The 25,119-nt window shown below is 42.6% G+C and overlaps 4 protein-coding genes across 14 annotated transcripts; 2 read left to right on the forward strand and 2 right to left on the reverse strand.

Annotated features, from left to right (window-relative positions):
• Nucleotides 1-4,509: 4,509 nt before the first annotated feature.
• On the reverse strand, nt 4,510-9,517 carry LOC144702771 (D-3-phosphoglycerate dehydrogenase 1, chloroplastic-like). 10 transcript variants are annotated; one of them, XM_078574848.1, is made up of 9 exons: nt 8,833-9,517; nt 7,385-7,761; nt 7,186-7,296; nt 7,014-7,109; nt 6,040-6,789; nt 5,901-5,958; nt 5,326-5,405; nt 5,116-5,221; nt 4,510-4,854 (listed from the first exon to the last, which is right to left on the reverse strand). In XM_078574848.1, the coding sequence occupies exons 1-5, from the start codon at nt 9,419-9,421 to the stop codon at nt 6,118-6,120; spliced, it is 1,845 nt and encodes a 614-aa protein (XP_078430974.1). In that variant the 5' UTR covers nt 9,422-9,517; the 3' UTR covers nt 4,510-4,854; nt 5,116-5,221; nt 5,326-5,405; nt 5,901-5,958; nt 6,040-6,117. The 10 variants fall into 10 exon arrangements, with proteins under 10 accessions (XP_078430974.1, XP_078430978.1, XP_078430977.1 ...); XM_078574852.1 differs by lacking the exon at nt 5,116-5,221 and having other exon boundaries at nt 5,326-5,396; XM_078574851.1 differs by having other exon boundaries at nt 4,510-5,221; nt 5,326-5,396.
• Nucleotides 9,518-9,888: 371 nt separating this feature from the next.
• On the forward strand, nt 9,889-15,024 carry LOC144702868 (small RNA degrading nuclease 1-like). The gene is made up of 13 exons (XM_078574867.1): nt 9,889-10,007; nt 10,265-10,447; nt 10,522-10,611; nt 12,044-12,112; nt 12,626-12,766; nt 13,328-13,444; nt 13,515-13,584; nt 13,674-13,774; nt 13,850-13,981; nt 14,063-14,170; nt 14,270-14,374; nt 14,478-14,681; nt 14,877-15,024. Exons 1-12 carry the CDS (start codon nt 9,975-9,977, stop codon nt 14,649-14,651), a joined length of 1,323 nt encoding a protein of 440 aa, XP_078430993.1. The 5' UTR covers nt 9,889-9,974; the 3' UTR covers nt 14,652-14,681; nt 14,877-15,024.
• LOC144702847 (putative beta-1,4-xylosyltransferase IRX14) lies at nt 13,394-17,625 on the reverse strand. Of its 2 annotated transcripts, none has more exons than XM_078574853.1 (4): nt 16,840-17,625; nt 15,022-15,564; nt 14,852-14,959; nt 13,394-13,508 (listed from the first exon to the last, which is right to left on the reverse strand). In XM_078574853.1, exons 1-4 carry the CDS (start codon nt 17,550-17,552, stop codon nt 13,409-13,411), a joined length of 1,464 nt encoding a protein of 487 aa, XP_078430979.1. In that variant the 5' UTR covers nt 17,553-17,625; the 3' UTR covers nt 13,394-13,408. The 2 variants fall into 2 exon arrangements, with proteins under 2 accessions (XP_078430979.1, XP_078430980.1); XM_078574854.1 differs by lacking the exon at nt 13,394-13,508 and adding an exon at nt 13,565-14,144 and having other exon boundaries at nt 16,840-17,624.
• A 3,322-nt stretch (nt 17,626-20,947) lies between these two features.
• On the forward strand, nt 20,948-24,884 carry LOC144702875 (eukaryotic initiation factor 4A). The gene is made up of 5 exons (XM_078574879.1): nt 20,948-21,106; nt 22,999-23,103; nt 23,199-23,305; nt 23,369-23,799; nt 23,877-24,884. The coding sequence occupies exons 2-5, from the start codon at nt 23,039-23,041 to the stop codon at nt 24,510-24,512; spliced, it is 1,239 nt and encodes a 412-aa protein (XP_078431005.1). The 5' UTR covers nt 20,948-21,106; nt 22,999-23,038; the 3' UTR covers nt 24,513-24,884.
• Nucleotides 24,885-25,119: the final 235 nt, after the last annotated feature.

A 25,119-nucleotide genomic window follows, 5' to 3' on the forward strand; every position in this document is an offset into this window, starting at 1 on the left:
AAAATTATTAACATCACTGAAATCTAAAGTTTAATCTGTATCTGAAACTATATTTCCTTCAAAACATATATCTATTGACATCAGCCTCTTTCAAAAGTTATCAAAAAGAATTTTGGTCCACTGAAATCAAAATCATTCAATTAAAAATATTTTTACATTTTAGAATATTACATTATTATAATTTTATAACATAAAGCTCTTTACTGATACTCAGCGATCAATATTTAAGAGTAAGCCATTTTGGTGCAAAAAACAAGAGGAGAGGGAAAATGTGTTTTAAAATTTGAATTTAAACAAGCAGGCCTATCGATAAAATATAATCTATTTTTTATATATATTTGATATATTCAGTGCTCCAGAATATATAATAAAATATAAGATGTCACTGTACTTACAAATGAAGATGAGAGATCCATTTGAATCAATAGGATCAATTATAACAAGTTGCACAGGCATACCAAACAAATAGGTTTCACGAGCTACCTATCAAACTAGAAATTTGAGTCCTAAATTAATGCTCCCTCTCTTTCAGCTACTTTGCCGTATTCTGAATTCAATGGTTTCAAGAAATCCGCTACGAGCGTTTGTCTTGGCCCAAGCTAGAGCTACCCTCAACTGGTGTTCTATATTCCCATGATTTGGGGTAAAATATAACTGGTGTTCTATATTCCCATAATTTGGGGTAAAATATAACTGGTGTTCTATATTCCCATGATTTGGGGTAAAACATAACTCGTGTTCTATATTCCCATGATTTGGGGTAAAATATAACTGGTGTTCTACATTCCCATGATTTGGGGTAAAACTATAACTGATGTTCTATATTCCCATAATTTGGGGTAAAATATAACTGGTGTTCTATATTCCCATGATTTGGGGTAAAACATAACTCGTGTTCTATATTCCCATGATTTGGGGTAAAATATAACTGGTGTTCTACATTCCCATGATTTGGGGTAAAACTATAACTGATGTCCTATATTCCCATGATTTGGATAAAATACAACTGGTGTTCTATATTCCAATGATTTGGGTAAAATATTACTGGTGTTCTATATTCCTATGAGTTGGGGTAAAATATAACTGATGTTCTATATTCACATGATTTGTGGTAAAAATATAACTGGTGTTCTATATTCCTATGATTTGGGGTAAAATATAAGTGATGTTCTATATTCACATGATTTCTGTTTGGTAGCCCTTGATCGAAGAGTTGACTCGACATTACCAAAGTTGACATGGTTGGACTGGTTGATGCTCTGATCTAGGGTTGGTAAGAAAAGATTCATTCGTTCGCGATCATGCGAACGAACGAACACGAACAAACTAGTCACCATTGCCTCCCAACACCACTAGATCGTCAGCAAAGGGCATTTTCATTCATTTCAATTGACTGAGCTCATAAATTTCATATTGATCGAGCTCATTCATTTCAATAGATCGTCAGCAAAGCCCCCCCCCCACCATTATCACCGAACTCACCATCATTGCTGGGGAGCAGCAGGAGTTTGTTGGAGGCATCGCCAATGCCATCTGCAACGTATAGTGGAGGTGGGCTCCGATTTTCTCTCCGAAAATTATCAGTTTTTTACTTTTGCCTCATTTTCACTCCGATTTTTGCTCCAAAAATTATCATTTTTTCAGATTAATATTCACAGGATAGGTGTCTTTGATTTTGCGAAGAATTGGGTTCTTTGCGAGCGTTATAGTTTTATTTTTTCCTTTGTGCTTCTGAAGAGGTTTGAATGTTCGATTAGGGCTTGGATCGTTAGCTCGGATTTGTAGCCTGCAAATTTTGAAAAAAATGTGATTGATAGGAATCCATTATCGTGTGTTATCGCCTATCGTTCAAATAATTTTCATTTCAGGATGCACAAATCTAGGTTTCTTTGATTTTGCTCATAAATTTCATTGCCAGAGACTTTTTTTTGTTGAGAAGAAGCGATTTACATTGTGGGGTTAGGGTTTGAATGAAGTTTGTAATCTCGCATTTCAGTTATTCGTTTGGTGTAGGTTCCTGTTGATCAGAAGCTACCATCGCTATATCTTCTAGATAGCATTGTGAAGAACATTGGGCGGGAATATTTGCGTTGGTTTGCTGCCCGAATCTCAACGGTATGTTCATGAACTGTGTTTTATTGTGCTTTGGTGAATCTCCATGGTTTATATGTGCTTCGGTGAATCTCCACGGTTTATATGTTCTTCGGTGAATCTCCATAGTTCTTCAAAAATATCATCTGTCAAATAAAGAATGCACATGTCCAAGTTAATGTTATACTTCAGCATGTGTTATATGGTGACACAGAGCCATTTTGTCCAGTCCAAGACATACTTATTGGAGTAAGTACCAAGCACATCCTTACAAATATTCTTTCTCTCAAGCCAGCAGACTTCAAGTTAGAGCCCCACAACCCTACAGGACACGGAAGAGAAGTGGTGAGTACTCGATGGAATAACAAAACATTTTGGAAGCGTCACAACTTCACTCCAACAATGATTATTGTTGTCCAACGTAATGTCAGTCATGTTGCCTCTTCACTCCTTTGATGTTTTTGAAACTCAGTTGCTAGAACAGTCTATTTAGTTTTCAAATTGAACTGAACTTTTTTCATCTTATAATATTAATATTAGGATTTACACTATATTGAATCATCAAATATATATATTAATGATTACGTATAAATTAAGTACATATTTGTTCATCCATAGTTTTAAGTCAAATAATCTTTGCACTGATTGAATCATTAAGTATATATAAATGCTCGTGGTTTCATATCTACTAATTAATTTTGTCAAATAAACATCAAGTGACTAATGCCAAACTTAAAAAGTAACAATTTTAAGCTTAAAAAATAAACCAACGTACTTACTGTTGAAAATGATAAAACCATACACAGGCTTAAAAAATTTTCAAACAAAATGATTACTTTCGTGCAATAGATTATTGACATTACTGGTATTCCTTCGATGAAATGTAGTATTCATGTAGTGAAGTTAAAAATTAACAAATTTACTTCAAATTTGGTGTTCTCCTTAAGTTTGATATTTTATACTTCTAGACTAAAAGCTGATGGGCAATGTTTTTCCAATTGTCCTCAATAAAAAGTTCATCAACATATGAATCTGCTCAATTAAGGAGAAAACTGGATCTTATAATATTTATATTAAGATACACAGTATATTGCTAAAGAAATAAAATGTGGAGCCCTGAAATTTGTTCTTCTCGCATTCAATATTACAAATAGAGAGAACTACATGAACCTTCCCAAACTTGGCCTTTAAAAATTGTTTTATTATTTCTCCTTTTCAAATACTTATGTAATATGAGGCCACTTCATTTAATCTTGAAACCACCTCACAAATATATTCTGAAATTATATTATGCTCAAATTTCATCTATCACACCATTGCCAGAGTGCTCAGGTAAATCAATTTACAATTTACAATGCACAATTTTCCAAACAGTACACATAAAAAAGGGGCAACCTCATTTGTACTCACACCAGTCATCGTTGAGTGCCCCCCTTTCTTCTATTTAAAATTTTTTAATTTATTAAAATTTTGTATTGTTCGTGTTTGTTCGCGAACAAACATGAACGAACCGAACACACACACGAACCGATTTTTGGGGCTGTTCGTTCTTCAATGAACACTGTTCGTTCGAAGACAAAACACGAATTTCCCTACCCTACTCTGATCACAGCTAATTGACTTGGCTGATGACCAAGTCCATTGTAGCTCCAGGCCTTGAAGGCCAGCCAAGCAATAGTTGGCGGTGTAGATGTGGTACCCCTTTAGAATGGACATAGAATGGGCTAACACTGGAGTTTATTGACGTAGCTGGTGACATTAGAAAGATTGTCATCTAGACTATCATCTAGAATGATTGTTGTGATCCAAAGCTTAGAAATTTGAAATTAAAATTATTGAAGATCACTTAAACCTCGTTGTCGCTTTCCTCCAGGGTAGGGTGTTACTTTGTCTCCAAGATCTCGATCAAACTTGAAATCTCTCTCCCACACTCCTGTAGAGCTAGAATAGATTACAGAAATAGGATCCACTTGGTCACCAACACATTTTACGAGCAAGAGTGCCCTAACTCTTCAAGCCCTTCGATTAATTACCTATGATTTTGACTATATGGCTACCTTTATTTTCAAACTTGATCCATGTCCCAGATGATTCGAATTCAAAAATAGTACTGTGGTTTCGTTCCATAATTCTTTAATTTATTTGACCCAACTCTTTAAAAGGGCTTAATTGGGCTTGACGAATGATCTTCCTGTGCATTAGACATCTTTTATGGTCTTGACCATGGCATGGGTTTCCTATTATAGCCCAGGATATGGCTTGGGTTTCTCTTTTTCTCACACTCACTTCCAGGAATCACCATTCAACTTTATCCAAGTCCTGAGCTTCAAATAAAAATCCTAGATAAGATAAAAATCCATTTGACTCTGAATCAAAAGGGGTTAGTCTCAAAAACCAATAAAATACTTAAAACAAGACTTAATAGGAAAAAATCACGATTTCAAATATCAACCTTAGATGGTGCATAATTCATGTACAAACTGAAAGTGTAATGCATGAAGTACCACATCTGCCACCCAAATAAGAAGTCAATGCCCAAATGCTTCAAACCTTACTATGTAACCCAAAGCCTTGGATCGGTGGCCAACCGTCTTGACTTATCACCCGAGGCACCCTTTCAATCCATATTCCATGTGTCTCAGCTGAAGTACACTGCTGGAACCACATACTGTATTTGGTAAATCCCCATGGGACTCTTTGCTGGCAGAAATTGCCAGGTCCTGTTGGCGTTCTGTCACTCCTAGTAGACATGGTCGTTCTGTTCTGTTTGTTTCGAACGAAAAAAAATTCACACAAAAGAATCGCACAGGGCCTCATTTTTTGTTCTATTCTTTCTTAAATAAAAACGAACAAAATTCGCACATTCGCAAAAAACTAGAACAAAATTTGCACAAAGCGAACAAAATAACCGCACAAGGGTCTGTGCGATGTTCTGTTCCAATTTGTTTTTGTTCTGTTCGGAAAATCGAACAGAACAAACAATTTGCACAATTTGCACAAAAAGAACAGAACGACCATGTCTACCTCCTAGCAAGGCCTGCGGGTTCTCAAATAATGGACTGGACTTCTGAAATTTGAAGTAACACGTGAACTAGCCTAGAAGCTTCTGACCAACAATTGTTCGGACTTCCTGTTTGAGGACAAGCTGGTCACAACAAGAGGGAGCACTGGTGCGACGCACAATCAAATCTTTCATCATCAGACTTAGTTATATTGTCTCTCACCCACCCTTACCGTTTCCTCTCACAAATGTTCATTCCTGCACCCAAACTATGCAGCTGGTGTCCTCCATCCCGGGCGCCTGTCTGCATTATCTGAGAATGTAGATTTCAAACTGTATAGCGATAACATATTGGAAGTATTTGGAAGTACATGTCGGTTGTATCATTGTTTCAAAATTTGATCTGAAATAAATATAAAACTGACATATATTATCACACTCCGCTAAAGTACTAAAGTACTAAACTGACATATATCAAAAGTACGTGCCCTGAGATCGCTGAATCTGATCTTACGCAACACAAGAACAGTGAAAATCGAATACATGGCACACAATTCTCAGGGACACACAATTTATTGTGATATATCACAAGAAGTGCTAAACTTTCTCAGCGACACACAATTCTTTGGTTGTCATATGAAAATTCATGCAGAACTTGGAAATCAATAAGAAAATTTATGTTGAGGCGCCAAAACCAGAAGATATTAGCCTAGAAAAGAATCTCCCTTGGTCATCAAGCAAGGATCGATTATGTTAAACCCACTAACTTTGTTCAAAGATCTCAACAAAAAGGGAAAAGACATCATACTTGCACTGTTTTCCATGGAAGCAACCCTCTGATGAGTTCTGACACAGGCTTCTACCTCCTGAAAAAAACCACATACTCAATACGAGCTGCAATAAAGAAAAACAGATTTACGGAAGAGATGGATGCAAGAGTTCCTCACCTGCACCGTCCTATTTATTAATTCATTCTGCAGAAAACTGAAAACCCTTCAAAAATTCACCCCAAAACTCAGAATAAATCAGAGCTTGAGGAAGACGAATTCCTCCACGGCGGGGATCTCGCCAATTTTCTTCAGGGCTTCTGGGTGGGGCTCGTCATCAACGCCTATGGCCATGACCGCGTGCTTCCTGGGGGCTATCCGGCCCACACTCATGAAGCTGACATTGACATTCTGTTCTCCGAGGATGCTTCCCACCCGTCCAATCATGCCCGGCTGATCAACCTGCCGGCACAAGATGATGCTGCCCTCGAGGCTGACGTCGACCTGGAAGGAGCCCACCTTTGTCAAATGCGGCAACCCATCAATCACCTTCCCTTCAACGGTTATCTCTCCTGAATCCGACATGGCACTGGCGAACTTGGACTCCACGTTGGCGATCTGGACCCTGATGTAGTCCAGTGGATCCTCTGGGGACCCGTCAAGGAGGATCCGCTCCTCTATGATCCTCATGCCCCGCTGCTTGGCCGTGAAGTCCGCGTTGACCAGGTTGATGAAGACGCTGGAAATGGGCTCGATCAGGCCCTTTGTGATCATGGCCCGGAGCAGGCGCGTGTCCAGGTCATCTGGTGCTCTTGCAGTGGCATAGCTTACTTTGACTGACTTCACCCCACGACCACCCGACACGAGCTGGACGGCCAATCTACCCAGTTTCTCAGCCAGTGTGACATAAGGTGCCAGTTCTGATAAGACCTGCCCATGAGGATGGGGTTAAGTCTCAGATTACCAATAATAATGTGAGGTCGTGCATAATAAGACACAAGATCTTTGTTCATTATAGTAATTTTATGAATAAAGAAGAACATAAAGACATTAATGCATCTATCGATTTGGAATATCATCCTACAAAGACGATATTGGTTTAACACAAATTCATGAAAACTATTTTTTTTTTAAGTTTCTGATTTTATGTGTACCTCAGGGGGAACCATGGGAGCGTTCACTGCAGTGGCAGAAAGCTCTCCCTTCAAAGCACCGATGACAGCTTCAGCAATTTCAATGGCCACTCCTTCCTGTGTAGTCGTCACAATGATGTCAACAATCACGAGGTGTAAGAAAATTAAGGTAGATGATAGCGTGCTTGCTCACTTGAGCTTCCATGGTGCTGGCGCCGAGATGTGGGGTCACAGTCACCCTTTCGTGCAAGACCAGCTTATTCCCAGCGGCAGGAGGCTCCTCGGTGAACACATCCAGGGCAGCCTGTTCAAGCAAAATCACCAGACCAGAGAATATGATTATGATGATTAGTTAAATTGTTTTGATTATGATGAGGCAATGATATTAGGACCTGTGCAACTTTGCCTGAGTCCAAGGCACAAACAAGGGCATCCTCATCAATGACACCACCACGGGCGACATTGATGATTCGGACGCCAGTCTTCATCTTTGCGAAGGCATCATCGTTGAGGATCTTCAAAGTTGTTGGAGTGAGAGGCATGTGGAGAGAGATGAAATCTGCAGAGGATATGGCCTTGTCAAAGGACACTAGATCAACACCAATCGCATGAGCCCGGTCTGCAGAAGCATATGGATCGTGGGCTACGACGTGCATCCCAAGGCCTCTGGCTCGTCTCGCCACTTCCGAGCCCACCTTTCCAAAGCCCATAATGGCAAGTGTCTTGCCGCCGAGGGAGACGCCAACGTACTTACTACGCTGCCATTTTCCTGAGAATAACCAATAGAGAAAAATTGACAGGATTAGAATAGAGACCATTTTTGAGAACAAGGTTACAAGATAAATGAGTTGAATCTAGTATGAGGTGGGCTAAATGGACCTCATATTAAGGTGTTTACAGGAAAACCTTGAAGCTTATCCCTTGTTTCAGGACAAGACATAGGCAAACTACTTCTTGCATTCCTTACAGCCTTGCTAACGTAAATGGATTATGACGGGAATTATTGACCAAAGATTTCTAAACATCCTCCAATAAGCTCCGAGAAAATGTGCCAATGGAGACGAGGGGAAAAATCCATTGACAACCTTCCAAAAGCGAAGAAAGGTAGCGAAGACAGTGCCACTACATAAATTCAAAGAGTTTAACCACACCATCACATTTGCTCATTTATCTCTTTTGAACCACAAGAGAAAAACCTGACCGAATTGATCTGAGGGCACTTTTACTGAATCTAGAAATATCTCAGCGTTCTTCTAGATTTTTTCTTCACAATCTCAATATGCAATTAGAGAAATAACACAGAAACGACTCTACAGCGATGCCATTGAGTTTTATTTGCATCCATTTCACCAAATTCTCGACAAAAACAGGGTCAGGCTCTATGCGATCGACCCAATAAATGAGACATAGACATGGTCGTTCTGTTCTGTTGTTTTAAACGAACAAAAAATTCGCACAAAAGAACCGCACAGGGCCTTGTTCTTTGTTCTGTTCTTTTTTTTTCAGAAACGAACAAAATTCGCACATTCTCACAAATTCGCACATTCGCACAGAACTAGAACAAAATTTGCACAAAGCGAACAAAACAACCCCACACAGGTCTGTGCGATGTTCTGTTCTAATTTGTTTTTGTTCTGTTCGGAAAACCGAACTGAACGAACAATTCTCACAAAAAGAACAGAACGACCAGGTCTACATATGAGACACAAAGTGGAATAAGCAGATAAGCGATAGGCATCAGAAAACACCACCGAAACAGGCCTACCAGGAGTCTGTGAATGAGGTCAAAGGAAAAAGAAAAAAAAAGAAAAAAAGAGAGAACACGCGAGAGAAAGGTTACCGGCTTTGAGGGAGGCATCGGCCTGTGCAACATTCCGAGCCATAGCAGTGAGCAAAGCTATCCCATGCTCGGCAGCAGCAATCGTATTAGCGGTAGGCGCATTAACAACAAGACACCCATGCTCAGTAGCAGCCCCAAGATCAACATTATCGATTCCAACCCCAGCGCGGCCGACGACACGGAGCCGTCCCCCAGACGACTCAAAGACCTCGCGGGTGACCTTCGTCCCGCTGCGAACGATAAGCGCGTCACAGAGGGAGATCTTCGTGCAGAGCTCTTCCTGCGTGAGATTGTACGAGCAATCAACATTAGCAAACCCTTTGAGAACTTCAAGCCCCGCTTCGCCGAGCTTCTCCGCGACGAGCACGGTCGGCCTTGCGCCCAGCCCACCCGATGCAGCAGCTACAACGTGGAATCGGCGACGCCATTCTCCCTTCTGGATCGCAACGGAGGCAGAATCACGCCTCCGGGACGAGATACAACGAGATAAACTGCTGGAGAACGAGATTGCCATCGATCCAGAACGCGGAGCAGGAGGCTTCGTCAAAATCGCCGTGGAGGATGTCGCAGCTGCAGCGATCGTCGCCATTGTTGACCTTCCGAGCGGATCTCAGATCTCAGCCTTCTTCCTCCTCTCTCGATCGCTCTCCTCCGTTCTTTCTCCACTCGCTCTGCGCCAGCTGAGCGACGGCGGGCTTAAATAGTATCGGCTACTGTTCTTGTTACGTCACTAAATTGTCGATGTGGGAGTAAACTATTGACTGGACGTGCCGGGCCCGATTTAACTCTTTTATTCTATTTTCGGTGAATGGAATAAAATATTGCCCAAATGTTTCGGTATCCGGGATATTTTTCGGTGCGAGATTTGGAGGGCCAGAGCGGAAAAGATCTCTTCTGGATGAATATGTAATTTTTATTTTATTAGTGGCTATTGTTAAAGTTTTTGTTTTAAAGAGGGCTTCATGTCAATTAAGCTAACAAGTTCCTGTGCTAGCCCACTTGGCCCGTTAGCATTCGGCCCAATAAGGTGCCGATTTGGAATTTGGAAATCAGGGTTTTATTAAACCCCCCTCTCTCCTCATCCTCTCTCCTCTCGTTCCTCTCTTCTCCCTCTCTCTCTCTCTCTCTCTCTTCAGGCGTTCATGGGGAAGGATCTAACGGAGTTGGACAAGGAGGTTAGCATTCATTCGATCTGATTTTCTGTCTATTTCTAACTCTAATTTCCAATTTCTATCCTTCTTCCGGACTGGTTGAATCGTTTTTGTGCTGTTGATATCGCTTTTGCATCATCTTCTTCGATAAGAGGGCAATGCTCATTTGTTGATTTGGTTTTTTTGAGCGCATTTGTGGCATGAAGGAGATGGCTGTCACAGTTTAGTCGTTAATTGATTTGTGTCTCTGCGGTTCTGATATTTGTATCTTAATTGCTTAGGCGCTCGTTGGGATAGTAAAATTATGCCAGAAACTTGGTATGAAGGGTGAGAAAGGCAACTGGAAAGAATTTTTGTCGACGTTTGACCGAAAGTTTGGAACCAGCGTAAGTGACCCAGCTAAGAGACCAGTCGATATTCTAGTAACTTTTCTGCAGTCTTTTACCCGGCCAGAAGATTTAAAGGTAATGCAGCGACTTTATCTTCACACAATTTTGTGAGTATAACGTCTGAAACTCTCTTATTTCTTTGTTTTTAGTTTTTATCAAAAATTATGAGACGCATTAAAAATCTCAAATCAATTGAAAGTATGGTGAGAGATTTGCAAGGAAGCGAATCGCCGCGGCAGGTACGGCTCGAAATGTTTTCTCTTTTAATGTTGTCGTCGATTCGTTTCCTTTGATTTAAGTCTTATTCTTAGACAATTTAGCACTGAGAGGGATAATATTGAAAGATTTAAGTGACCAGAGCTAGTTTATCCGCAGATTGTGATTAAGGGTTTGACGTGTGACCTCCTGAAAAGAGTGAACCTACAGTTATCCATGATGATTCTGTTTTTAATTTTCAGTAATACGTTTGATTCTTATGTGCCAATAATTTTCATTTCGGAGAATTTATGAAGATGTCATATGATACAATGATATGAGTTGATTATTTATCTTGATATTTTGAAATACGCGAACAAAGATGCGGCTCTGGGCCTTTATCCACATGATGCTCTAGTTAGCAAAGAACCACCTGAAATTCGGAATCTTGAAAATGTATGCGATGGCTAATGATGGGGTAACTTCAGATGGCTAGGACTGCTGGAAAGATCCGTCATTTTACGTCAATTAAAAAAAAAAATGATTAAAAACTAATTCAGACAAGCAGAATGCACCTTATCTTGGAAAGAGGTTCATGAACTTAGGGGAAGTGCGCAAGGCCTGCCTTAGCACATTTCTGAGATGCTGGGCCTAATGGGCTCAATGGGCCTAGTTACTTTCTTTGGTAGAGATGCTGATCCAGCTCGCTCACCCTCCTGGCCTGCACCAATAGATGATTATCAGGGGCCTATCAATCGCCTTCTCTGGATGTTTCATTGATTTTTATTTCTTTTTCTTATTCAATGTATCTCTTAGGTTTCTAGTTATGTCATTTGTACTCCTTAAGTGAATTTAGGTGGCCCATAACTGGGCTCACTCATAGTATTTAGGGCTTGTCCCAATCCTCTAATGTAACTATTGGGGGGTTGCCCACTTGTTACGCAGAGTTTGCCAGAGAAGGGGAGAACTAGGAGAGAAAATAAAACAACTATCATTTTTTGTTCCATTGCTGCAAATCCAATTGTAAAAGGGGGCCGTTGGTATCATGGTATTAGGTATAAATAAACTTTTTATTAGGTCATTACAACGTTAAAGCTGTAACTTTATATGGGTAGAACTGCTAATAAATAAATTAAAGGTCAGGATGAAGAAACACTAAGTCTAAGCTACTTGCTAATGTAAGAGGTGTTCAAACGAGAAAGGTTGAGTTTTAGAGTTGCCGTTGGTGTTTGGTATGAACCCTTAGTGCATGGGGTTTCCGACTGAATTAAACTATATTTTTTAATGTTCTCATTACCTGGAGACGTTAAAGTAATCGTTACTCTTGTGTTTCGTGGCAAATTTTTGTACAATATTAGCATTGTTTGTGTTTTAAAATATTTTAGAAGAAAACTCTGTTGGTTTTATTTGTAATTCAAGTGGGACTGATCATCTATCTGGCGACTTTCCTGTTTATGTTTCATTTTTGCATTGCAGAGACTAGTCAGTATGACTGTTGGACATCAAAAGTACATTCGGTATTATTCTTTTCCATCGCACGAAGAGGTCTGTCGATGTTTGGAACTTTTTTTACGCTTATTTCCACTTGTTGCTTTATTTGGAAAGATCCATCCATGCTTTAGTTACTGGTATATTGTTGAAAAGCAGGAGGGCAAGGTGTGCCTTAAGGACTAAAAATGATAGCGTTTTTCTCGCCTCTGGCAATTTCCCCTTTTTATGCGTCTCAAGAAAATATTCAGTATGGATTTATGGAAAATTTTAAATTTTAAAGAATGAAATTAAATTCAGATGTTGCACTGATTCTGTGATTTTTTTTTCCAACGCATCACCACCTGTCGGCTGTTTCATGCACAAGGCATTTTGACACAATTTTTAAGTGTATAATTTTTTTATTCGATACTTTTCTCTATCTAATTAAATAAGACTACTTTATGAACGTACCAGTGTTCAATTTCAGAATTTTAAAATGGGCTTTTGTTCTATTATTTGCAGTTTTCAATGGAACCCAAAGTTGGATTCTTTCCAGGACTTATTTTGTTTTTTATTTTTTAAAATCAGGGCTGGATTATCGTACCTTTGCGCAAAGTTTCTAAATTGGCAAGAGTAGATTCAATGATTTCTATCGATTGTGAGATGGTCCTTTGTCAAGATGGAACAGAAGCAGTGGTCAGAGTTTGTGCTGTGGATCATGACTTGGAGGTACATTACTTTGTATTTACAGTGTTGTCATTATGATCCGGCTATTACAAGTTTCTAACCGTTTGGTTGGGATATTTGCATTTTGATCTTGATGATGGAAACCTATGCATTAGATTTTATGGAGTCCCGTTTATTCTATTATCCTGTTTCCTTTCTTTTTCTTGTTACGCCCTTGTAATGCCTAAAAATGTGTCCATTTTTTTCGTCGAGATTTGGATCGGAGGATCCGAATCCAATATGTACAATAAAGCAGGCATTTGTCCTTATGAAGAACACAAATGGTGTCCCAACATGATCACAAGGATGAGGATCACATAGACAGACCCGTCTTTTCTCGTCCTCGTGTTCCCTTTAAATAGGGCATCCCTCCCTTTGGGAGGCCAGCCAGCAAGAAGTATTATGAACTTGAAGCTGTTCATCTGTTCTACCCTCAACCTCTATGATCCTCATACTTGTGATCGTCTCTACGATCCTCATCCTTGTGATCCCTGTGTGGTCGGTATCAAGGAATTACCCCCAACTCCTACAAGTTTATGTGCTAACCAATTTTCAATTAAACAGGTTAAACTGGACAAAGTAGTGAATCCCAACAAGCCAATTGCTGATTACAGAACGAGTATCTCTGGGATTCGTCCAGAGGATTTAGTTGGTGTTACCTGCTCGTTGGAGGACGTGCAGGTATTTTTTATTTATTTTTGGATATTTCCCATATTTGCTATTCTCCTCTTCTAAATGTGACAATCTGCAGAAAGCACTGAAGAAATTGTTATCCCACGGCACAATTTTAGTTGGCCACAGTTTGCACAACGACCTTACAGGTCAGATCCATAATAATAACATATTTTGTACATTTGTAATTTTCTGCATCCATCATCTTGATTTCAATGTTAAACTGTTTTTCAAGCAGCTCTTAAAATTGATCATGCTCGAGTCATCGACACTTCATTCATCTTCAAGTGCTTGGACATGCCTCAGCTCACGATACCTTCTTTAAACAGTTTGTGCAAGGTGAGATTCATGTTTCATGTGTTTTCATTTTTGTAAAACTTGAGCTACTGCTATATCTTGTGGTGTCGAGAGCAGTCCATCTTGGGAGCTCCGGTAAGGAAAGACGGGGATCCGCATGACTGCCGGAGAGATGCCGAGGCAGCTATGCAGTTAGTTCTTGCCAAGATCGAACGCGGGATTGACTATCCCGTCGCCGTCGAGATAAAGGTCCCCATCAAAGCAACTAGGCCATATCTTTTTGATTTACATTGAAATTGGAACGAATAACAAGCCTGTTACCATGTTCAGGTGCCAAACCCAGATTTTCCGGCGCTGTTACTCCACGGAATACCCCGCCGCGTCAACCACGAGGAGCTTTTGAGATTATTCTCTGAGAAGCTCAAAGTGGAGGTCCAGGTCATAAGAAATACTACTAAAGATATCTTTTTTTTCACTTATTCCTACTCTGGGTTTTCTTAATTTGTTTGTCCCATTTGTATTTTTCATTTTTTGCAGAAAGAGGTGAGACTTCGGGGTAGAACCTACACCACCTACGCCGTCTTCCAAAACCAGAAGGCCGCGGCTAAATCATTCAAAAAGCTGAGGGGTCAGGAAACTAGTGTGCGTCGTCCACCTCTAGATAATTTTTATAAAATCTTATACCAGAGCTATGTTTTCCATCAAATTATCAATGAACTTGCCCCTGATAAGATTTTGGTGCCAGGATTGTGGGGGTCGGCCACAAAAGGAGGTGTCTTTGGAGCTCAGCAGCGGAGAGACTGTCCGCTTCTACGTGCGGAAGATGAGCCCAAACAGCGCCGCCACCCCCACCGCCGAGTCTGAAATAATGGTCTCGGTCAACGGCGAGGAGGCGAAGAGGCGGAGAGTTGACCTCTGATAAACGGCAGGCCCGTCATCGCCCATTAAGGTCAGGAATTTATGCACTCGGAATTCATGCAATGGCCTTTAATATGGATTACCCAAGAATGTCTCGGAAGAGCACCAAAAATATATGGACAACAGGCAACAACAAAAAAAAAAAAATGCGAAAAACCCACTAATCTTCGAAGCAATTAAATTTAAATGTACAGTGCTCACCCTCGGGTGGGTTTTCCTTTCCCAGGTTCCTGACGACGGTGGGCCGGTTTCAACCAGGGAGTCGGCTTGGCCGGGACAGTCACCTCCAAAGGAGCATCAATCTTCCACCTGAGCGGAATTTTATGATCAGGACTTTACATTTAACATAAGATATGAATTTTTAATTTTACCCAGGAGGGAAGCGGCTGTCGGGGCGGGCCTCGGCGCGAAGCCACCAGAGCAAGACCTTGGAACCGCAGTCGCCGAGGGGCTCCAAGCTGGACAAGCGGTGGAAGAGGTCAAGGGGGTTGACCATGTTCTTGGTCAGCTTGGCGAAGTCCTTGACCCAGTCTGGGGTGCCTGGGTCTCTCCAGAGGAGTCTGGAGTTGAGAACGAAGCCGGCCCACTCCATGGCTTGGGGCAGAACCACGCCTTGTTCGCCCACGTAGACAGCGGCGGCGGCGGCGTAGGGGCGCGGGTCGAAGCCGTGGAGGCCATCGAGGTTGCCGGCGGCGTCGCAGAGCGGGCCTTGGATGGGCATGGCCGGTGCGCCTTCTCTGATCTCGGCGTCGGTCGGGCAGGTCGGGCCAGTGCAGCCGGCGTGGACCAGTATGCCCATCGACATGGCCCCCGCCCACTTCACTGCCTGGATCTCGTCGAACATCTCCGCGCCGTGCACGTTGCTCTCGTCCATGAACACCACTATCCCGTCCAGCTTCCTCTCCCGGATGATCCTGCCCCCGCCCCCCCACGGATGATTCAGCGTTTCAGTTGGCGCAAGAAGCTTCGAGTTTGGCGAAGTAATGTTGGATTTCAGAGGCAGACATTTTGAATTTCAGAGGAAGGAAGTTTGAGTTTCAGAAGGGGAAAAAGTTTTGAGTTTCAGAGGAAGAAAGTTTGAATTTCAGAGGATGAAGTGTTGAATTTCAGAGGAAGAAAGTTTGAATTTCAGAGGAAGAAAATTTGAGTTTCAGAAGAAGAAATGTTGAACTTCAGAGGAATAAATGTTGAACTTCAGAGGAATAAATGTTGAACTTCAGAGGAAGAAATGTTGAATTTCAGAGGAAGAAAATTTGAGTTTCAGAGGAAGAAATGTTGAACTTCAGTGGAATAAATGTTGAACTTTAGAGGAAGAAATGTTGAATTTCAGAGGAAGAAAATTTGAGTTTCAGTGGAAGAAACGTTGAATTTCAGAGGAAGAACTGTTGAACTTCAGAGGAATAAAAATTGAGTTTTTTCTTAAAAAAAAAAAGAATAAAATTGAGTTTCAGAGGAAGAAAATTTGAGTTTTAGAGGAATAAATATTGAATTTCAGAGGAAGAAAATTTGAGTTCTAGAGGAAGAAATGTTGAATTTCAGAGGAAGAACCGTTTCAACTTCAGAGGAATCAATGTTGAACTTCGGAAGAAGATATGTTGAATTTCAGAGGAAGAACATTTTGAATTTCAGAGGAAGGAAGTTTGAATTTCAGCGGAATAAAAATTGAGTTTCAGAGGATGAAATGTTAAATTTCAGAGGAATACAATTTGAGTTTCAGAGGAAGAAATTTCAGAGGAAGACACTTTGAATTTTAGAGGACAAAATGTTGAATTTCAGAGGAAGAAATGTTGAATTTCAATGGAAGAAAATTTGAGTTTTAGAGGATGAAATGTGGAATTTCAGTGGAATAAAATTTGAGTCGCAGAGGATGAAATGTGGAATTTCAGTGGAATAAAATTTGAGTCGCAGAGGATGAAATGTGGAATTTCAGTGGAATAAAATTTGAATCTCAGAGGAAGAAATGTCGAATTTCAGAGGAAATTTTTTTTGAATTTCAGAGGAAAAAAATTTGAACTTCAAGTGAAGAAATTTCGAAATCGCGGAACAAATTTCAAATTCGGCGAAGAAACTCCGGAACCGAGGAAGAAATTTCGTATACGGGGAAGAAAGCGTGAATTCCGGGAAGAAATTTTCACTCTAGGGAATAAAATTTTGAATTCGGGGAAGAAAATTTTGAATTCGGGGGTTACCTGAGGCCGTGAATACGCATACGAGACTCCGCGCGGTGGCGCTCGGGCCACTCCGACGGCATGGCCTCGGGGAAGGGGACGTGGACGACGTCGAGATTCGAGCGGCGGAGGAGCGCCGCCGTCTCCTCGGTGGCGGCGCCGCCAGCCTCGACGACGATCCAAGTAACCTCATAAGGAGTAGCCATCAAAGAATGCATCACGCCGGAGAGATGCAGCGCCTGGAACGTCCGAACGTGCGTCGGCGTCACCGCGATGACGCGCCGCGGGTTGCGAACGCCGTACCTGAACCGCTGCTCGTCCTGGACTCGAGCCAGGATCCGGTACGCCGCGAGCACCTGCTCGGGGTCGGGGTGCGGCCATGGCCGGATCAAGATCCCGTGCCGCCCGACCACGACTCGGCTCCGGCTCGAGATCTCCCCCCCGCGGTGGCCGGAATCGGCGATCGGCGCCGGATTCGACGATTTCAGAACAAAATCGCCGCCGGATTCGCGGCGGAGGCTCGGATTAGGGCTGGCAATGAGCAGCAAGAACAGGAATCGCGAGATGCGGAATCCGATCGCGAGGCTGGCCGCGCAGCAGGCGCCATGGACGAGGAGGAAGAAGGCCGCCGCGGGGGACAGCTTCGCGAAGACGAAGCCGGATTCCGTCGCCGGAATACTTCCATCGCCACCTCCTCTGAAGCTCCGCCGCCCGGCGGCGTTCGTCGGCTTCATCCCTAACCTCTGCTCCGCGGAGAAGATCGGGGGAGAAGTGTCCCTCTCTTTCCTTTCTTTTTTCTGGTCGCAGTCCACGACTGGTCCGGTATTTATACTTTTTACCCGTCCTTTTAAATTTTAAGGACGAAACAGCGTGAAGAAAGTTCAGCTTGTTTGACCTCCGACGAATGAACATCTGAGTTGGAGTCAACAACCGGGGTTTTAGTTGCGCCGTCAACGTCAGGAGAGGAGAAGCGTACGAAGAGAGTATAGTTCTGGGACGCGGACGGGGGATTTTTTCGTCGTCTGACGAAAAAACCGTCCCGTCCAAGGATGTGGACGAAATTCTGGACTAAAATTCGTCCCGGGGGGACGAGCGGACCGGATGGTTTTCGTCCTGTGGGACGAAAAAACCGTCCGTCCAGAGGTCTCTGACGATGGACAGACGAATAACCGCTGGATTCACAACCGACGGGTGAGATGTAGCCACGTGGCCTCACTATTCTCTCTCCTCCTTATTTCCCTAAAAAACTAAGATATATATATATTAATATATTAAAGTTAAAGCCGGCTGGCCTTCTTCTTCCGTCCAGCGGCCGCGCTCCCCCGTGATGGCCAATGTTCTCCGGCGAAGTCTGCGCTGTGGGCTGCCCCCTGACCGCTACTTTCTCGGCGCGGCCCACCGCCACTGCACGACCAGCTTCTCCTCCGTGGCGGGCAGCAGCTCCTCACCCCTCGCCTTCAAATCTCGCTTCGCCGCCTGCGCCTTCGTTGTCGCCGGCCTCGTCGACATCTTCTCCAAGTGCGGGACGAAAATTCGTCCTGAGGGGACGGTTATCTTACTAACGGACGAAAATTCATCCCGCCCTTCGTCCCTGAACTGAACCCGGATGTTGGACGGGAAGAAATTCGTCATGTCCCATCCATTGTCCACATCCGGGACGGTCCGGAACTATAGGAGAGAGGGAGAGATTTGGATTGACCGTTTGGGAGAGAGATGGAATGTTAGGGAGAGAGATGGAATGTTAGGGAGAGAGATGGAGTTTTGGAGAGAAGGGCAGAGAGAAAATGTGAGTTAGGAGAGATTGATAGAGGAAGTTAGAGGTAGGGAGTAGAGAGAGAGTTTTGGGGAAGTGGAGAGAGATGGTTAGGAGTGGAGAGGTGGAAAGAGAGTTTTAGAGAGAGGTGGGTAGAGCAAATTAGAGGCAGAGAAGTAGAAAGAGAGTTTCGGAGAGAGGTAGAGAGGGGAAGTTAGAGGAAAAGAGGTACTCATAGATCTTTGGGGAGAGGTAGAGAGAGAAAGATAGAGGTGGAGAGATGGAAAGAGAGTTTTAGAGAGAGGTAGAGAGGGGAAGTTAGAGGAAGAGAGGTACAAAGAGAATTTTAGAGAGGGGTGGATAGAGAAAGATACAGGTGGAGAGATGGAAAGAGAGTTTTAGAGAGGTAGAGAGGGGAAGTTAGAGGAAAAGAGGTACTCATAGATCTTTGGGGAGAGGTAGAGAGAGAAAGATAGAGGTGGAGAGATGGAAAGAGAGTTTTAGAGAGAGGTAGAGAGGGGAAGTTAGAGGAAGAGAGGTACAAAGAGAATTTTAGAGAGGGTTAGATAGAGAAAGATAGAGGTGGAGAGATGGAAAGGAAGTTTTAGAGAGAGGTATAGAGGGACGTTAGAGGAAGAAAGGTACAAAGAGAATTTTAGAGAGAGGTAAATAGAGAAAGATAGAGGTGGAGAGATGGGAAGAGAGTTTTAGAGAGAGGAAGTTAGAGGAAGAGAGGTAGAGCAAGAGTTTGTAGAGGGAGAAAGTTGGAGGGAGAGATGCAGAGAAAGACCTTGTGGAGAGAGAGTTAGAGATAAATAGGTGGAAAGAGAATTTTTGAGAGAGTAAGAGAGAGAGGTAGAGGAATAGAGGTTGTAAGAGAGTTTTAGAGAGAGGTGCATGTATAAAATTAGAGGAAGATATATAGGAAGATAGATTTAGAGAGAGGTAGACATAGTAAGTCAGAGGAAAAGAGGCAGAAATAGAGTTTTTGAAAGAGGTATATTGATCAAATTAGAGGGAGAGAGATGGAAACATAGTTTCAGAGAGAGGTAGACATAAAAGTCAGAGGAAAAAAGGTAGAAATAGAGTTTTATAGAAGTAAAGCGAGAGTCACAGGCAGATAGGCAAAAAAGAGAAAGTTAGAGGAAGCTATGAAGAAAGGGAGGTTTAGAGAAGTAAAGTGAGGAAGTCAGAGGTAGAGAGATAAAAAATTAGAAGTATAGAGGTAGAAATATAAACTTTACACAGAGGTAGACATAGAAAGTTGAAGGTAGAGAGGAAGACAGAGAAAGTCAGAGGCAGAGAAGTAGAAAGAGAGTTTTAGAGAGGTAGGCAGAGAAAGTCAGATGCAGAGAAGTAGAAAGAGAGTTTTAGAGAGAAGTAGACAGAAAAAGTCAGAGGTAGAGCAGTGGAAAGAGAGCTTTAGAGAGAGGTAAACCTAGAAAGTTGGAGGTGGAGAAGAAGAAAGAGAGCTTTAGAGAGAGGTAAACCTAGAAAGTTGGGGGTGGAGAAGAAGAAAGAGAGCTTTAGAGAGAGGTAAACCTAGAAAATTGGAGGTAGACAAGAAGAAAGAGAGCTTTAGAGAGAGGTAAACCTAGAATTTTGGAGGTGGAGAAGAAGAAAGAGAGCTTTAGAGAGAGGTAAACCTAGAAAGTTGGAGGTAGACAAGAAGAAAGAGAGCCTTAGAGAGAAGTAAACCTAGAAATTTGGAGGTGGAGAAGAAGAGAGTTCTAGAGAGAGGTAAACCTAGAAAGTGGGGGGTAGAGAAGTAGAAAGAGAGTTCAAGAAAAGTAGAGAGATAAAGTTAGAGGTAGAGTGGGAGTATTATAAAATCAGAGGCAGACAGCTGTAAAGAGAGTTTTAGAGAGAAGTAAACAAATAAAGTCTGAGAGAGGTGGAAAGAGAAAGTTAGAGATAAAGATAGACAGGGGTAGGCAAAGAGAGAGATCTAGATGCAAAGCTAGAGATGATGGGTAGAGAGAGAAAGTTAGAAAGAGAAAGTTAGAGAGAGAGAGAAAGAGACAGACAAGGGGATTGGGATGGAACGCTGAATGCTTCTGCCCTGATTGGAAGACACGGGTCAAAGAAGCCAACAGCATGTCCATCTCCGTTGACAAGAAGCGTACGAGGCTTGATACGTATCGCCATACACGGGCTTCCGCTCAAGCCAATCAGAGAGAACCACGTGGCAGGAGGGATCTTGGGCTAGACGAATATTAGGTCAAAAAATTATTGGGCCGAAGAGTTAATGGACCGGCTTCGGAAAGGCAGGGTTTTGCATCTCCCGGGAGGCGCGCCGTAGGAGAGCGCCACGATACCCTCTCCTGATGCCAAAGGCGTAGTAAATGGACGGTGAGGATGGCGCGGAGGGAGATCCGGCGGTTCAGGGGGCGGCCTTCGTGTGGGGGTTAAAAGGGGGGCTGAGGGCGGATCGGGTCTTGCTTGGCGTTTCCTTTTTCTGGAGAGCCACCCTTGTTCTTCGCCAGGCTCTCCCTACTCGCCGCCGCTTCCTTCTTCCGCCAACGGAAGATTCTGGTTCGTCCTAATCTCTTCCCTTTTCGCGATTTCTTTTCCTTTGTTTCCCCTTTTGTTCTATAATTTCCGGTTTTTGTGGATTTTTTTTATTGTTGGAGGTTACAGTGATGCGCTTCTTTCCGTTTATTCGATATTCTGTTATTGTTTAAGCTGTGGCTGATTGCGTTCTTTCTCCTTTGGCTGTTTATTTTAGAGATCTGATGAATAGGTTATCTTGCGGCTCGACGCGGGTATTATTTGTTGTGCTTTTGAGCGTGGTGTGGATCCGTCTCCTGTTTTCCTCTTTTCTTGATGAAAACAATATGTGGAAGTTTTCTTTTCGTTTTAGCTGTCGCAAGCGTTTGATTTCATCGGTATTATTGTTCCTGTTTCTAAATTTTAGGTCGTTGTAGCTCTGTTGCTTGGGATTTGTTGGAGAATTTTTGAGAAAGCGTACAATGTTTTTTATCTAGGTTCAGTGTGTTGCGCATACAGATTTTAATCCTTTTGCAGCGTCGTGTAAGGAGCATGAAATTTCAATGTCTAGGAGCATTCAGCGGGCTAGTAAAGTCTAATTGTCGTAATATTGGGGGAGAATCTACTCTGTAATGTACCTTTGAAATTTGGTATATCATCTGCGCTATGTCATGAGGGCGGAGATTAACGAATACTCTGCGTTTGTACGAAGGAATAGCCCTACAGTATGCTTTCCTTCCTCATGTGCATTATGTGTGGGGAGAAGAACGATTTTTTCTCTCTCTCATTCAGTTCAGAAGCTTTTGATCTACATCTTCTTTTTGCCTTTTATCAACATCTTGTTCTTCGCTTTTGATCTTCACGGTGATTAACTTTACACTTCTTGATTGCCATCTGAAATAGCGAGTAATTTCCGGCGTTCCAATGGTTCAGTACGGGTTGTAGTTTTCAAGTTCACTTCTGTTTTGTCTGATATATCGGCGGTTCTGAGTACTTTACATTCTCGGGTTTCCTAACGTCAATTAAATTATTCATTGTTAACCGTCTTTCTATCTTTACTTATTTTTTAATCAGTTTAGCATCTATTACGAATAATAACATTCAATTGGAGGACTATGTAATATCAAGGAATGACAATCAGTTGATCCATAGGTTTTTGTTACGAGTAGGAATAATTTGTCATCGTCCCTTAAATGGGTGAAATAATTTTCTTTTGTGGTGTATTACATTTTTTCAAGATTCCGACTGATTCTTAGATATTCTATGATTTTAGGCACGATCATGTTTCTTCTTAACCACTGCACGCATCTCTTTCTCTCTCATCCAACATCTCTCTTTATTTTTTCTCTTTCTATAAATCTCTCTTCTTACTTACATTATGTTGCCGTGAATTTTATACTTTTAGGATTGGGGTTTCAGGTGAGCTATTAAATTCATGCCTTCGTTTCGTTTTCTTCACATTTATATTTATCCAAAATTTACTATTCAGATTTCGTATCTTTCAAAATTCACTTATTCGATATCTGGTATATGTAAGCAGTTGTTTCATTCATTTTATGGTTGATCCTCAGTTTAGTTGTTTGGATAAATTATTATGATCTTTTAATATCGGTCTAATTAAATTACCAGCTCATCCAACGATACGTTTTCTTTCGTGAAGTTACCTGGAAAGTTCCGTTTCTCCTGAAAAGCAGGCAATTATTCATTGCATTATATTTCTCGGTTAATAAAACAGAAAGCGGTAGGATGTAGTGTGCTTCTATATTTTCATTTCTTGTATACGTAAGGGTATCTGATGCAGCTTTCAGTACCCCTGAAAACTTCTTGATATTTATTATGATTCGTATTCGTGATTTGTTCTTGATATATTGCTTGAGATTCCGAGTTTTTACTATTAAAGTTCTTTGACGAGCATTATTTTGTACATTACTCCGCAGTGTTTGATTTCTCGAGCTTCTACACTTGTGCTTTACGACAATGGCTGGTCTGGCACCTGAGGGCTCTCAGTTTGACGAGCGTCAATATGACATCAAAATGAAGGAGTAATTAATTCAGACCAACATACTTCTAATAGTTTTCCACTCAGTAACCATTTAGTACTTCTTCTCAATAATTGTGTTCATAACCACCAACCCAGGCTGACTGAAGAAGGGCAGGATTTCTTCACCTCCTACGATGAGGTTTACGAGACCTTCGATTCCATGGGCCTGCAAGAGAATCTGTTGAGAGGCATCTACGCCTATGGTGAGACCCTACGCTTTCTCCTTACGTTTTGTCATCAACCCTAATTCTTCTTTCTTATCCAAGGTTTCGAGAAGCCTTCTGCCATTCAGCAGAGGGGGATTGTGCCCTTCTGCAAGGGCCTCGACGTCATCCAGCAGGCACAGTCAGGCACAGGAAAGACGGCAACTTTCTGCTCAGGAATTCTTCAGCAGATCGACTATGGCCTTGTGGAATGTCAGGGCCTCGTTCTGGCCCCAACGAGGGAGCTGGCCCAGCAGATTGAGAAGGTCATGAGAGCGCTTGGCGACTACCTTGGCGTGAAGGTTCATGCCTGTGTCGGTGGTACCAGCGTCCGTGAGGACCAGCGGATCCTCTCCAGTGGAGTCCACGTCGTTGTCGGCACCCCTGGCCGTGTCTTCGACATGCTCCGTCGCCAGTACCTCCGCCCCAACCAAATCAAGATGTTCGTTCTTGACGAAGCCGACGAAATGCTCTCCCGTGGATTCAAGGATCAGGTCTGTCTTCCTTCCGCGATGACGGATGGATGGCTATGGAATGTCCTTATAATGGGTTGTTTATTTAATAAATGCAGATATACGAGATATTCCAGCTGCTGCCGTCGAGGATCCAGGTGGGGGTGTTCTCGGCAACAATGCCGCCCGAGGCGCTGGAGATCACTCGCAAGTTCATGAACAAGCCGGTGCGGATCCTGGTCAAGCGTGACGAGCTGACGCTGGAGGGTATCAAGCAGTTCTACGTGAACATCGACAGGGAGGAGTGGAAGCTGGAGACCCTGTGCGATCTCTACGAGACGCTGGCCATCACGCAGAGCGTGATCTTCGTGAACACTCGGCGCAAGGTGGATTGGCTGACAGACAAAATGCGGAGCCGCGACCACACGGTGTCGGCGACGCACGGAGACATGGACCAGAACACGCGTGACATCATCATGCGTGAGTTCCGCTCGGGCTCGTCGCGTGTGCTCATCACCACAGACCTGCTGGCCCGCGGTATCGACGTGCAGCAAGTCTCCCTGGTCATCAACTATGACCTCCCCACTCAGCCAGAAAACTACCTCCACCGTATCGGTCGCGGTGGACGGTTCGGTCGTAAGGGTGTTGCCATCAACTTCGTCACCCGCGAAGACGAGCGCATGCTTGCCGACATCCAGCGCTTCTACAACGTCGTCGTGGAGGAGCTCCCTGCCAACGTCGCCGACCTCATCTGATCATTGGCGGTGACGAGAAGGAGGGTTGTGGGTGGTGGTGGCAGTGGCGATGGGGAGATTTTATGGCTGGCCGGCAAGGCACGGCGCTCTTTTTGCAGTGATGTTTCAGTAAGTACTTTTGGTATTTGATTAATTATGCTGCATGTAGGATTTGGAGTCTGTTTGAAGGATCTTTGGAGTCTTCTTTCATTTTCTTTTCGGTGTCAAACCCCCCTCCCCTCTCCTTCTCCTGGATTTGTGTTGTTTAATTATCTTTTCCTCCTGAGACTGCCAGATGCCTGCTGTTTTGCGGATCTTCTGAGACAGTTTGAACCTAAACTCCTATATTGCTTTAAAGGATTTGAATGAATGGATGCCTTAATGTTTTAAGAAGATTATCTTGCCTTCATTTGAATATCTTATCTTTCAAATTATGTCCGGTATGTAATCAATCTCTTATACACATTATTAAAGCGTTAGGGTAAAATAGGAATAGAATACACTGCTCTTTTCATGGCGAGGCTTCCAACTGCCCGTTGGTTCAATACGTTATGATGAAATTAGACTCAAGTCCGAACAAAAATTCAAACAAAAAATTGCATTGAAATTATTATTTTCTGCTATTTTA

Source organism: Wolffia australiana, chromosome 1, assembly GCF_029677425.1.
Source record: "Wolffia australiana isolate 7733 chromosome 1, ASM2967742v1".
Lineage (NCBI taxonomy): Eukaryota > Viridiplantae > Streptophyta > Magnoliopsida > Alismatales > Araceae > Wolffia > Wolffia australiana.